This window comes from Canis aureus, chromosome 12 (assembly GCF_053574225.1).
Source record: "Canis aureus isolate CA01 chromosome 12, VMU_Caureus_v.1.0, whole genome shotgun sequence".
Taxonomy (NCBI): Eukaryota; Metazoa; Chordata; class Mammalia; order Carnivora; family Canidae; genus Canis; species Canis aureus.
This window is the reverse complement of record NC_135622.1, coordinates 35,908,728-35,921,986: the sequence shown is the minus strand read 5'-3', so window position 1 is coordinate 35,921,986 and position 13,259 is coordinate 35,908,728. Positions and strand designations below refer to the sequence as shown.

General features: G+C 37.8%; 1 protein-coding gene and 1 non-coding gene across 4 annotated transcripts in view; both read left to right on the top strand.

The window, feature by feature from the left end:
- CRIM1 (cysteine rich transmembrane BMP regulator 1) overlaps positions 1–13,259 on the top strand; it is a 184,463-nt gene that overhangs the window by 131,467 nt on the left and 39,737 nt on the right. For all 3 annotated transcript variants that reach the window (XM_077843630.1, XM_077843629.1, XM_077843628.1), the window contains 2 exons: positions 2,977–3,105; positions 11,220–11,376. In XM_077843630.1, the coding sequence (XP_077699756.1) occupies positions 2,977–3,105; positions 11,220–11,376 (286 nt within the window). The remainder of the gene's footprint in view (positions 1–2,976; positions 3,106–11,219; positions 11,377–13,259) is intronic.
- LOC144281451 (U4 spliceosomal RNA) lies at positions 7,826–7,966 on the top strand. The gene has a single exon (XR_013349979.1). It is a non-coding gene; the product is annotated as a U4 spliceosomal RNA (small nuclear RNA).

Here is a 13,259-nt window from a genome sequence, read left to right as displayed (position 1 = left end):
AAAAAGCTTTAAAATTTTGTTCCAGTTTGTACTTGAAAATAATACTTGTTTCTTAATGTCATAAAAATGAGAGGACAAGTGTTAAAATGCTTTCTAAAAACATTTAGACTTCTATCTGTATTGGCTATATCACGGTGAGAGTTGTTGTATTCAGCCAACGTATGAGGGGAAATTGAATAGTTCTAGAGTAAATTGACAATTTCCATGAGTAAATGGTTTTGTTGAGTTGTTCTGTGTTTTAACATTAAATGTTGAGCAAGACATAATTTGAAATATATATACTTCCAATTTCTTCCATCTAATGTATCATAAATGAAGGAGAAATATAATTTTAAAGGTGCAAAATAATTTTTTCTTTCTTGCCCTTGACCATATTATCTGGGACTTGGAAGACATCCAGTAAGGCTTGTTTTAGCTTAAATATTTGCCAGCACCTAATGAATAGCTCTTCTGTCCATTTTCTTTTAATTTGTTAAACTGAGAAAAAGCTATCACCCTCAATGTTGTAGGAAAACATGCTCAGCGGATCTCCTTTCCTGGAGAAATGTGTGCTTGATGGACATCTGTGACTCTCTACCTAGATGATGAAGCTATTTGGATAAGGTGTGGGACGGTTCAAGTCAGTGGCATGGTTCTGATCCTCAGACCATCCCATTTCTTTTTCCTTTTACTTCCTAGCCACAGATCACAATTCTGATTTCATGCATTAAACATAATAAGTATCAAACAAAGCATATACAGCACAGCACTATTAATTCTCTTCACAAATCATTAAAATTCATTAAAAGTAAAATTTTACACTACCCTATGATTATTATGCATTTCCAGCATCGGTATAATCTGCCCAAATACATTTTTCCATAATGTATTTTCTGAAGGCAAAAGTTTTTTGTGAACTTAAATATCAGTAAAGACTACAAAGCTTTGGTCCACGTAGATATGTTCAAAACACTTCTTTACCCATAAGCCATTCCCTAAAGCACTGAGCATGGATTTCAGAATCCAGCCCTGGTTTTTGCTCTCAGAACTCTAGAGCATATACCTAACTCCTTTGTCTTTGGGATAATCCATAGTGTAGTTCCTTAAAAGTGATTCAAGTCCTCTGTTCTGTCTTACGTTTGTGGTTAGAATAATGTTGACAAAACATTGTCTGTCTTGTGGCCAAAGGCTGAAATGGAATCAGTATTTTGGGTGACTAATAACAGTAATGATAAAAGAAAAGCTATGTAGGTTCACAAACCAAAGATGTTTACAGTAAATTTTAAGAGAATATCAGAAAGCAGCACAGCTGTATTTAATTCATGGCATCTTAAAACTTGCCTAAACTTAAACTACTTTTTGATGTTTACAGTTACCTGTCAGAGAGGATACGTCAGTGATTTAAAGAAATTAGAAATTTTACAGCAGTGGAAAGTTCACATAAAAATTTCAGGGAGATGTTCTTCAAACTGTGTTGCAATAAAAATAGAGAATGTGCCTATACCCTCTTAATACGTATTTTTACAGGGAGAGTGCTGATCAAAGCATCTCTTGAGTAAGTCATAGTTGCCTGCTACCTGTGAAGGGCTGAATCATTGGCCTCTTTTAGCAGATGGATAAAAATGTAGAACTCTTGATCTTAGCAGTGGCAGTTAAAACACTTATTTTAGTCTCTCTTCCCTGGTAACGGGAAATGAAACTGGAGAAAGACAGTGTGAACTAATGGATAGAGTGTTGGACAGGAGGTCAGGAACCTCTGTTCTGTTCTATTCCCAGCCTGCCACTGGGTTGCTATGTAAACTTAGATAAGCCAGTCACCCTCTCTGCACCTCATATTTTCCATTTGTAGAAACATAGGTAGAGACATTCTGTACTTAGCTCCTCACAAAGATATTGTGAGGACCAGCTTACTCTGAAGAAGTTCATAGTATCTTTTGGTTAAAAAGAAGCTACATAAATATGTCAGTGGCCCTATTCCTTTTGAGGACACCCTTCCCACAATCTTACATTATATAAGTTGTCACTTAGCTGCATTGCAAAACAAGGACCATTATGATGGGCTTTGTACTACACAGGTGGCCACGATTGTGACCCTGGAGCCAGAATGCCTGGGCTTGAGGCTTGAGTCCATCACCTACTAACTCTGTGATCTGGAACAAGTGTGCCATCCTAGATTTTCTTATCCATAAAATGGGGGAAATGAGAGCATTTGTCTCCCTGGAGTGTGATGAAGCTTAAAGGCATTCATAAAGAGCAGTATAAACATACAGACCCATAATGCACTTTATGTAAGTGTGCAATTACTTCCCTAGGACAAATCTTCATTATTAGCATGACAGGGTAGGTACACATCACCTTTGGCCTTGGTTTCTTCTATGCTTTTCTTCCCAGAACGGCCGCTCACTCTTCCTGCTGACCGGCTGCTTGTGTCTGACTCTGCCACTCCTGTAAGCCCTGGGTCCTGAGGATAAGTTCCTAGTCACTATTATATCCAACATATCATCTGTAGTAATTGAAGGGTTGTCCTATAAAAGATAGGAAATCCAGATTTCAGAAGAGTTATGAAATGGAGAGATAATTGACAGGTTGGAAACTGTGTCCTGATTTTCATAGAAAATAAACTCTGAAAACATCAAGCGGAAATAGAAGAATAGTTAACAATTAAATGGAATTAATTTAACCTCTTCTGTGTGCTTTCTATGATGGTGACCATTGGAGAAGTATTATGTGAAGATACCAAAAAAAATACAGACAAGCCCAAATGTAAAGAAAAAGAATTCTTGGATTTTCAAAAATCTAAATAAAAATCTTTCTGTTTCAGGGGTTAAAAACATTATGAAAGTATAAAAGTTTAGAGTTTGATAAAAATGATTGATTTTTTTTTAAATGATTGATTTTTTTTTTTGCAACTTACTGTAGTGTGGGATTTCAAAGATTGAATAGCATCTAAGAGGTAATCATATGTTTGATTGATTTTTTTTCTCTTTTTATTATTAGAGCCAACGTACATCACAATTGATCCACCTGCATGTGGGGAGTTATCAAACTGCACGCTGACAGAGAAGGACTGTGTTTATGGTTTCAAACTTGATCACAATGGTTGTCGAACCTGTCAGTGCAAAAACAGTAAGTCTACAGAAGACTGCATTTTGTTCTGGGCCTAATATGATAGTGTCAAAGCATATTATGTGATTGAATATCTTTTTCATTCCTATTGATGACATTCCTTTAGCAACCTGAAAGAAGAAAAGAAAATTTGTATTTAACACAAACAAATACAGAGTCATTTGGGGGCAGAAAGGTGCTCCTTTATTCTCCTTTTCATGTTCACTGTATTCAGATACTACCTGCTGTCCAGCTGCATCATGGGTCTTTGGAGTATATATCTTTCCAACCACCCAGTTGGCTCTCTCTCTAACACCGTTGCTGGAATCATCCAATGACAATGACAAGGTGGTCACCTGCATAAAGGGTGTCACATACTACATGTGGCAGCCATAATTCTTAGAATGTGCTTCACACTGTTGATCCCAGCTCTCTTCCATGTAGATTCCAATCATGTCTCCAGGCTATGACCTCTGAAACTTTAGATAGAGTATATTGCATTGCTTCCGGGGGGGGGGGGGGGGGGGGGGGCAATGAATTGCTCTTCATGTTTAAAATGACTTTGAATCCCCCAATTCTTCTGCTAGAATAAATATCTTCAGTCATGTCAGCCATTCCACATGTGACATAGTTTTTAGAACTTTCTTGGTCCTTTCCATCTTCCACATACTTAATAGGTCACTATCTTTGTGTGAATGTCTGGCCCAGAAACATATAGAATACTTCAGAATTTGGTCTGATCAGTGCAGGGGTATTGTATGGCCTAAATTCAGATTAGCTCTTTGAGTTTCACATTGTTGGGTAATACTGAGTTCACAAGTAGACAGTACCACTGGGTGCTTTTTACATCATCTACTGTTAGGTGGTTCTCCATTCATTTTGTATTTGAATATTTTTTTAAATGATACAAATATAGGGCCAAATTAAGCAGGAAATTATCCTGAGAGGGTTTCTTTTTCTTTTCTTTTTTTTTTTTTAAGATTTTATTTATTCATGAGAGACACAGAGAGAGGCAGAGACACAGGCAGAGGGAGAGGCAGGATTCCTATAGGGAGTCTGATGTGGAACTCGATCCCAGGATCCCGGGATCATGATCTCAGCCAAAGGTAGAGGCGCTCAACCACTGAGTCACCCAGGTGTTCCTATCTTGAGAGTTTTAAACTATTTCCCTACTACTTGGAATATTTTTGAATCTTGATAATGTGATAAGCATAATTTGCATGTCCTCGTCCAAACTGTTAAACTGAAATAAATTGTACAGAACCAAGGACAGATCCCCATTGCACTTAAGACCTACCTGCACAATGACCCTGAACCATAATCCTCACTCCCTTAGTGAAGCTATTCAGCTAACAACATGTCAGCTCCATCTCCACAAGGATGTCTTGAGACACTCCATCTGTGTCTCATCTGAAATGAAAACACATTACATTTGCAGCGCTCTTTTGCTGGAAACCCTATTTTAAGCATAAAATGAAGGTAGTGGGGCATGGCTTATTCTTCATGAACCTACACTGGCTACTGCTGGTCATTGCTTTCCTTTCTAAAGCTCACAAATCATATGTTTAACCATTTTCTTCATAGAATTTTCAGTTGTGAATGTCAAGTTTGGTTCCTGTAGTTTGAGAATCCTTTGTCCCTTTTGAATTAACATTTGGTGGCCTCCTTTAGTTTCCTGAAATCTCTTTCCATTCTGTCTGATCTCTCAAATATAGACAACCCTTCTATAATAAGCAGGTTCTCTGTGACCCTCCGGGTATAATTATCCTGGGCTCAGAGGCTTGGAATTACTTAATGTAGGTAGATGCTTACTTTCTGATTTATCAGTTATCTTGGGCTTTATGTCCTCTTAACCTTAATTGTCCAACACTTTCTTTTATAAGAATACTCTGATGAAGAAGACAGACACAAAAAAGAAGTTGAGTAATTCAGTTTTTTTCAGTTACATATTACCATCACTCCGCTTGCCTGATGGAGTTGGTGCTAAAACGGAGTTTATAAAACTGCTGTTGTGACTTTGATTGTTTCCGTCTTTAAATGTCCTATAAGCTTCCACGCATCGGGGCTGTCCTGGCTTCATACCTCTTGGAAAGCTGACTTCATTAGGGAGCTGGCTTGCCACCTACACATGTTTGCTTAACTGGCCAACTTCGGGTTTTTTGACACCAAGATAATTGGTATTATATTCTGAAGAGTTTATATTTTAATACTTCTCAACTGTCTTGAGCTGCACATCTTTCTGATCATGGGAGCATACCTAAATTTTTTTCTGAACTTTTTGAAGTCTAAAAATACAGATTTCATTGTGCCTGGTCTCCCTGCCTACCACCTTCACCTGGGCTTTGCTGTTAGGAACTTTTTCACCACATGATTATGCTTATAGAAGACCCCTGGCACTTCACAAGGAACCCTTTGTAGTTAAGTCCAAAGAAACAATTTTCCTTCAGTTGCCATTGAAGCAAGTCAAAAATGGATCACTGACTTTTTGTAAAGTGAGACTATTAGGAAAATTCTGTTCTGCCTTTGTGTTTAATGTTCCTTCTGGCTTTGTATCAGGAACTTGTATGCATACTACCTGTTGGTGCCTCCACTTCAGTAACATGTGGGAAGGGATATGTACAGGAGACAGTTGCATTTTGTGTCAATGTTTTTTTTTTTTTTAACATATAAATCTTTATTGCCTGTTGATTATCTGCAAATTTTATTTGCAGGGATCTCTGGTCTTCTGCCCTCCTCCTTCCTTTCTTATTTTGCTTCATATAATAGAGCACCTGCTGAGTTCTAGGTACTGTACTAGGTATTCATGCCACAAACATGAATAAAATACAAAATCCCCCCTAAGAAAAAAGTTTCTTGTAACCAGTACACTAATGAAGTATCACCATTTCAAATCAAATTCTGTAATTTACAATTCCTATTTTTTTTAAGATTTTATTTATTTATTTGAGTGCAAGAGAGAGAGCAGGAGTGGGATGAGGGGAAGAGGGAGATGCAGACTCCCCACTGAACAGGGAGTCTGATGCAAGGCTCAATTCTGGGACTCTGGGATCATGACCTGAACCAAAGGCAGATGCTTAACCAACTGAGCCATCCAGGCACCCCTTACAAGTCCTATTAAAAGGAAGCTTTGGTCCTGTAAAAGAACCCAGACACATGCTGACACCAGACGATGTAACTGACCCATTTCCCAGGGTCATGCTAGGCACTCAGCAGATGTTGGTTGAGCTGAATTAGCAAGAAGCCATCAGAATTGGGAATGCCATTGGACATCATTCTTGTTTGAGATCCCCTTCTGTGTTCTTGCCATTCTGACCATGTATGCATTTTATCACATTTATTCTTGACCTGGGTTAATCTTTTGCCATGTCACTTGCTGCCACTATATACCTAAGTACATAAATAAACACCAAGTAGCATTTGTCAGTTTGTATCATACAGAAGTCTGGTCATAGAGCATTCTGCTCTCACTCCCATCTATTGGCAATCCGGACACCTTTGGAAGCCACACCTTTAGAAGGTGAGTAAAGCAAGCTTCCAGATCCTTAGCGGTCAGATCCCTGTCACTGTACATACCTAGCTCTCTTCCTAGGCTCTGGCTGCAGACTAACCTGCATCTAGCTCATTGAGAAGTTGCTTTACTACTCTGGGCCTCTGTGTCCTCATCTGTAAAGGGCAAATAATAATGCCTAACTAATGGGTTATTCTGAGGACAAAATTAATGAATGCAAAGCTAGCTTTACTAGCTGACATAGGATAATTATTACTCTGTTTACAGAAAATGATAGCTGTTTTATAACACATCCATTTCTGAGTCAGCTCAAGCTGGCTGTTATGGAAAGCCCCCAGCTTCCCCTCCTTTGTTCCAACACAAACCTGCCTCTGGTTCTTCCTGTCCTCCAAGGACCCTCACACAAACAATTTTCCTTTTACCTTTTAATTTTAATCATCAAATATTCCTGTTCTCTTTCACCTGGTTTTAGAAAAAGCAAACCTCCTTGTACTAAAAGATGGCATAAGTATGTTCTCTTTCCCATTGCAGCTACTTGATAAGTACTGAGTTTGTCTAAATTTTGCATCCAGCCAGAGCCCATTTCACAAATGCAGTGGCCCTAACCATACATACCTCAGTTTTCTGTTAGGGATTAGACCTTTTTTAAATAGACCACTGGCATCAGGATTTCTTAAAATAAGACCAGTGCCCAATAAATATTTCTCCCTGTTCATTGCTTTGTTGTTCATTCTTTTTTCATTTAGCATTTGTTGACTGCCTACCATATGCCACAAACTAGGGATATGAAAAAGACAAAAATGGACTTTATCCTCGACTAGCATTGTTAGCATGTCAGTATGCCGTCATGATATTGCAGTAGAACCAAGCATATTCTACACAACCTCTTTAAGATTGAAATCAAAACCCAGTGTTGAGGACTCCTTCAAAAACCACATGGAAGGTATAAGACAAAATATTCTTTTGTGTGAACACACTGTAGCTTTGCTATTTTAACCTGTAACAAGTAACATAACACTGCTCAGCAAAGTAATGCATCAAAGGCATACAGAGAATTTAAATTATTCCTGAGTCATTTTCTCATATTTAGAATAAAGAAAACAAATATGGAGGAAGATGTTTAAGTACGACAGCTACAGAAGTTAAAGCTAAAATCATTTAGGTATGCTGTTAGTAACCTAACACTTTCTCAATGTAAACTATTAATAATATCATTTGTTAGCCAAAAATGTTAGCTTTGTACAGTGGCAGTATCGTAGCCAATGAGGTTTATCCGAGGCACGATTATTGCTAATTGAAAACTTAACCAAAAATGTTGGTTGCTGTCAGATAGACATACTACACTTTGGCTTACTATAATGAACTATCTGTAGTAAATGACATCAGTGAATTAAATGCTCTCCATCTCTTGGCAGCTTATTTTCTACACCTTTAAATCAAGTGGATTTGACTGGATTATTTTTAGCTTCTCTTCCAGTTTTAACATTCTGTAATTCTAGGAATTAATGTTTTTATTTAGAAACTGATGCAGGCATAGGAAATTAATGGTAGCAATAAGAAAAAGCCATCCTATTTTTAATGAAATATATGTATATGAATCAAGCATCTAAAGAAGGTTGCAGCATCAGATACAGGCAAACAGGCTCCATGTTTTCATAACTCAGAACTAAAGAAATAACTAAAGCTCAAAGTCAAGATTGGGGGACAAGCATTTGTAGTGTTGCATTTCTTTATTTAATAGTCTTAGAACCTTCCTGATGTTTTTAACTGGGAAATGCCAGTGTCCAAGAGTGTGAAGGGTGCAGCAGAAGTGTGATGCAGCCCCAAGGGACATGGTCACATTGTGTTCCATATGCAGTTACATGGTACTCGCTTAGACTAAAGTACCAATATAGTTGTGTCATATTTTGGCCTTGGGAGCAAACAACACTTTTTTTCTAGAGTAAACAGAGAGTTACTACAAAACTATCAACCAACTATGCTGCACAGGCCTTGTACTTTGCAATTATTTATCACTTTCTCTTCAATGGTAATTCTCCCCTAAGATTAGAGAGCATTTTTAGATTGCAGTAGTCATAATGCTGAAAAATTATGAACATAAGGACACCATTCTTTTATGCTGCCTCATGTGATGTACTAAAGGTTTTCAGACAAACTTATAAACCCCCACCCACCTATAAAAAAGATATTTTTACTTTGTTCTGCTCTTGATGTAAACACCTGAATTAATGATACACTTATAGTAAGAAAAGTCTGTAATTGATATCAGGATCTAGGACCAAAAGGCTTTAATATCCTTTCTTTCTGAGTTAGAAGATGGTATTTTGAGATGTTTAGTTAAGTGCCAGTATTTTAGAAGATTCTAAATACTAGCAAAGTAAGTTTTTTTCATCTTATTTTTCTCTTACTATGGCAGCCTCGATGAGAGTGGAGGAGTAAATAGCAAGAACATTGATTGCTTCATTCATTCAGCAAATGTTTATTGAACATTCACTCCACGGTAGCTAGCACCTAGGCTGTATAAATAAAGAAAATAAGGCCCTACTCTAGAGCCCCCTTCTGATGGGAAACAGAATGGAGACAGGCCCGCAGCAGGCCAAGCGGTACCAAGCCAGGATAACATTAGAGCATCCTGCCCTAGGTGGCATAGCGTATCTCCTGTCCTGAGTACCCTCTCATTTGTTTAAAGGTTAGCAGCCTTTGTTTGAAATTTCCTTCCATTGCAAAATAGAGTAGTTCCAGACAAATGTAGCTTTTATTAGTTTGTTTCAACTTGGTAACAACTGTCTTTAAGAGTGAAAACCCTTCTAGATTGAAGTCTGTGGAAAAACAGCTTTTTGATAGGGCCAGAAAAATAAAGGCACAAAGTACTCAGACTCAAAAAGTTTGAAGGAATTGAATCCCCAGGGATGCTGACTTTGGGGTGTTGTCAGAGTGTTTTTATCTTCTATTTCCCAACATAATCTGCTTGGTGTTGTGACTTAAAAATTCATGGAATAGAAAAATGGGTTCACAACTTCGATTTCAGTGTCAGAGAAAGAAATGTGGCTCTTTCTTCTCCCTCCTTTATCATCCCTTAATGATGGAAAGAGATGAAAACTGATGACCTTTCAAGTCCTATAATTACAAATTTTTAAATGAGCCATTTAGAATTTCTCTTTTAAGGATGCAAATTAGTAATCATTTGCTTCGCAGTGTGATACAGACCCACAGGGTTATATTAAATATGTGTAATGAAAGGTTTATGATCAGGACAAAGTAGAAAATTATACCATAAATCACATTTTCCTCTTTAAAAGATAGCAAATTAAATATTCGTGTATTGCCAGCTAAGATTCACAAAAGATGGTATCTTAAAATATTTATGTAAAACCTGAACCCTTCCCATCTATTAATTGTAGTTCAAGGTTTAATTTTAGATTATAAGATTTGCGTGTGGAGGGGACATGTGTTCTGTTTTTCTGGGTAACGTATGCATTATTTACAATATTTATGCTTTTAAGGGTGTCCAAATAAAATATAGATTCATTTATTATTCCGACAAAAATAGTCTCTGCTTCCCATCTTGCCAGTCTTTGCGGAGCAGTTATCAAACATTGCTGTACTTTTGCCATCACTGTGTCAGCTTCTTTAAATTTGACTGACTTTCAGACTCTGCATTCAGTACAGACAGCCTCAAGTTGCTTTAGCATACCACCAAGCATGCTTTTCTTACTTAAACATTTGTGTTCCTTACATTACTCTGTTAATTCCTACCTCACACCTTTTTAAATCTTTCTAGAAGACTCTTACAAAGCTAATATCTCTATTAGTTCCTTTTGCGCACCACCATAGCTTCTTCCCCTTCTTTTTTGAAATTCTAAAATAATGTTACTAACAGAGGACAGTTAAACATCTTTCCAAATTCTAACAGAGGAGAGTTAGAACATTTCAAATAGTGGATAAACATTAATTAGACATTTTTAGCACATACACTTTTGAGTCAATTAAGTTTATCCAAAGATATGGATATCTGTCAGTTGGAGAGAAAAAATATCTAAATGAAACAATATTTCACTATTTCACTTTATATCATGTTATTAGACTTGTTTCTTTTTAAAGAAAGGGTATAAAATCCTTTAGGCTGCATATAATATACAGTATTATAGGATAATATCTAAAGCTCCTAAGAGAAAACATTGTGTGAACACTTAGGAATGTGTGTTACTGTGAGCATTTAGTAGGAGTAAAATGTATAATGAAGTTTGGGTGTAAGTTTCTAGTTCTCATATTTTTACAGTAAATGGTAATCAGTAGTTTGAGGAACTCATAAGAACAAATCTCATGAAAAAATAGCACTCAATTTTCATCCACACCTCAAATAGTAGTTACTAGCATGCTCTTTAGCACCAGATTGGAATACACTTCAGAAATCTATTTTTCTGGGCATTCTTTTCTGTATTAGTACCAAGACGTGAAGTTACATTGTGATAACCGTGGGATGGTGCCTCTATAATTTTTAAGCATTCCTAATGCTGTGGTACAGGTAAGAAATTTCCATCTGTGGAAGAGGATCGGGAGATTAGGGGGAGGCATGGAAGTGTCAGGATATTCATCAGCACCTTAGGCTCGCTGCTTGTCTTCACAGGGGAGGAGCTGTGCTCGGGCCTCAAGCGAGGCTGTACTTTGGACTGCCCCTTCGGCTTCCTGACTGATGCCCACAACTGTGAGATCTGTCAGTGCCGCCCACGGCCCAAGAAATGCAGACCTGTAATCTGTGACAAGTATTGTCCATTTGGATATCTGTAAGTATTTCTTAATTCAGAAGATCTGTTCTTAATTATCTGTAAGTTAATGAAACGTCCATACTTATTTTTGTTAGCTGTTTCGTGTCTGTGTGTGTGTGAATGGATCAATGATGCACTGAATCCAGAGTATCTATGCTTGCTTTGTTCAGTGAATCAGAGAGCAGCAAAAGGAGGGTGTCTCCAAAGATAAAGATTCAGTGCTACTCTTACTCTTTTGTTAAGATGGACCAAAGCCTTGATTATACCACTGTCCTTTGAGCCTCTCTGTGAGACTTTCTCATTGCAAAAGCCTTTGGACACTGCTGGGGGGCATGGAATTGTCATGAGATCCTAGTACTGTATGTGCCACAACTCTTCATAACTGTCCCAGTGACGGTTTAGTGATGATTTCTTTAGTGTGTACTTCAAGATCACTGGACAGCCACTTATTGGCAACACGGAGCGTGCTTGCTTGCCATGCCTCAATATCTTATCTTGGTGCTGGTCTATAGTTTATAATATTTTTTCTTCATGTAGTAGTACATTTTATGGATTTCCTTAGAGATAAGAACCATGACTTTTATTTTCAAAAATTTCTTCATTGAGCCAGACTCCATGAAAATCTAGATTATTCCAGGGGACAAAGTACTTGACATTTGTTTAGTGTCTCTATTAACATCTATTTGTGCCTTTGTATTAAGTTGGTTCCTTCAAAAAAATACCTTTCATCATCTTGCCTATCATTTTTTCCTTAAAGATTTATTTTAGAGAGAGAGAGAGCACCTGCACAGGTGGGGGGAGGGGCAAATGAAGATTTATTTATTTATTTGAGAGAGGGAGAGAAAGGCAGGCAGCAGTGGGGGAAGGGCAGAGGGAGAGGGACAACTCTCAAGTGGACTCCCTGCTGATCACAGAGCCTGATATGGGACTCAGTCTCACGACCCTGAGATCATGACTTGAACCAAAATCAAGAGTTAGATGCTTAACTAAGCCACCCAGGTGCCCCATCCGCCTTTCGAATTTTTAATATATTTTGTAGTACTAGTAATTATAAGGGACTTAGATTCATCATCTCTTGCCTACCATTGTAAAGTTACCATTTTTTATGGTTCCTCTTAGGAATTCTAGTTTAGCAGGGATAGGGGAGTAAATTGGGAACACTCACTCTCCTTTAACAGGTCGCCAAATTAACAAACTGTCACTGTTCTTAATCCTAAAATATGACTGTGATAGCCAATAAAAATATTATTTCTCAGCTTTACTCCTAATATACAATAAAGTGTTATTAGCATCATAGTGACTATAACTGCCTGCTGCAGTATTATAACAGCTCAGAATCAAGGCTGAATTCAAGTCCAGCCTTCACCTTGGAGAGAAGTCTCTTAGAGGACTGTAGAGTCCATGTCATGTTCCTGTCAGTAAGCACATTTAGGGAGGACCGAGTAGACCACCGTAGACAAATGAGCACTTTATCAGCTAGAATATGTGTTTCAAGGACAGCCTCTGAAAGAAATGTTGAACACCCACCTTATGGGAGCGTGAGGATGACGGCAGTGGTCAGGGCCCCCATCCATACCTGCTAAGTGGATTGTTCCTCTCTGTGTGCAGCAAACACTTAGAAAAGGGGGAGGGTGGGCAGGTGGATGGATGGAGATGTAAATGAATGAACAAACAAATCAGGTAAAGCCTCAGTAAAGCTTAAAAATAACATAGCTGGACTGAGTATGAATAATTCATTAGATTCTCTGTTCTTGTTATGTTGACATAAATAAGTAGACCCCAGCACTCCATTCTCATTTCACTTAGCATATTGTAGTTTAATTGTCACTTGGGCAGTGGTATACCAAGGGTTTCCCAGAGAGCTGTCATCTCTCAGAGTCCCTTAATTTATCCACGATGAA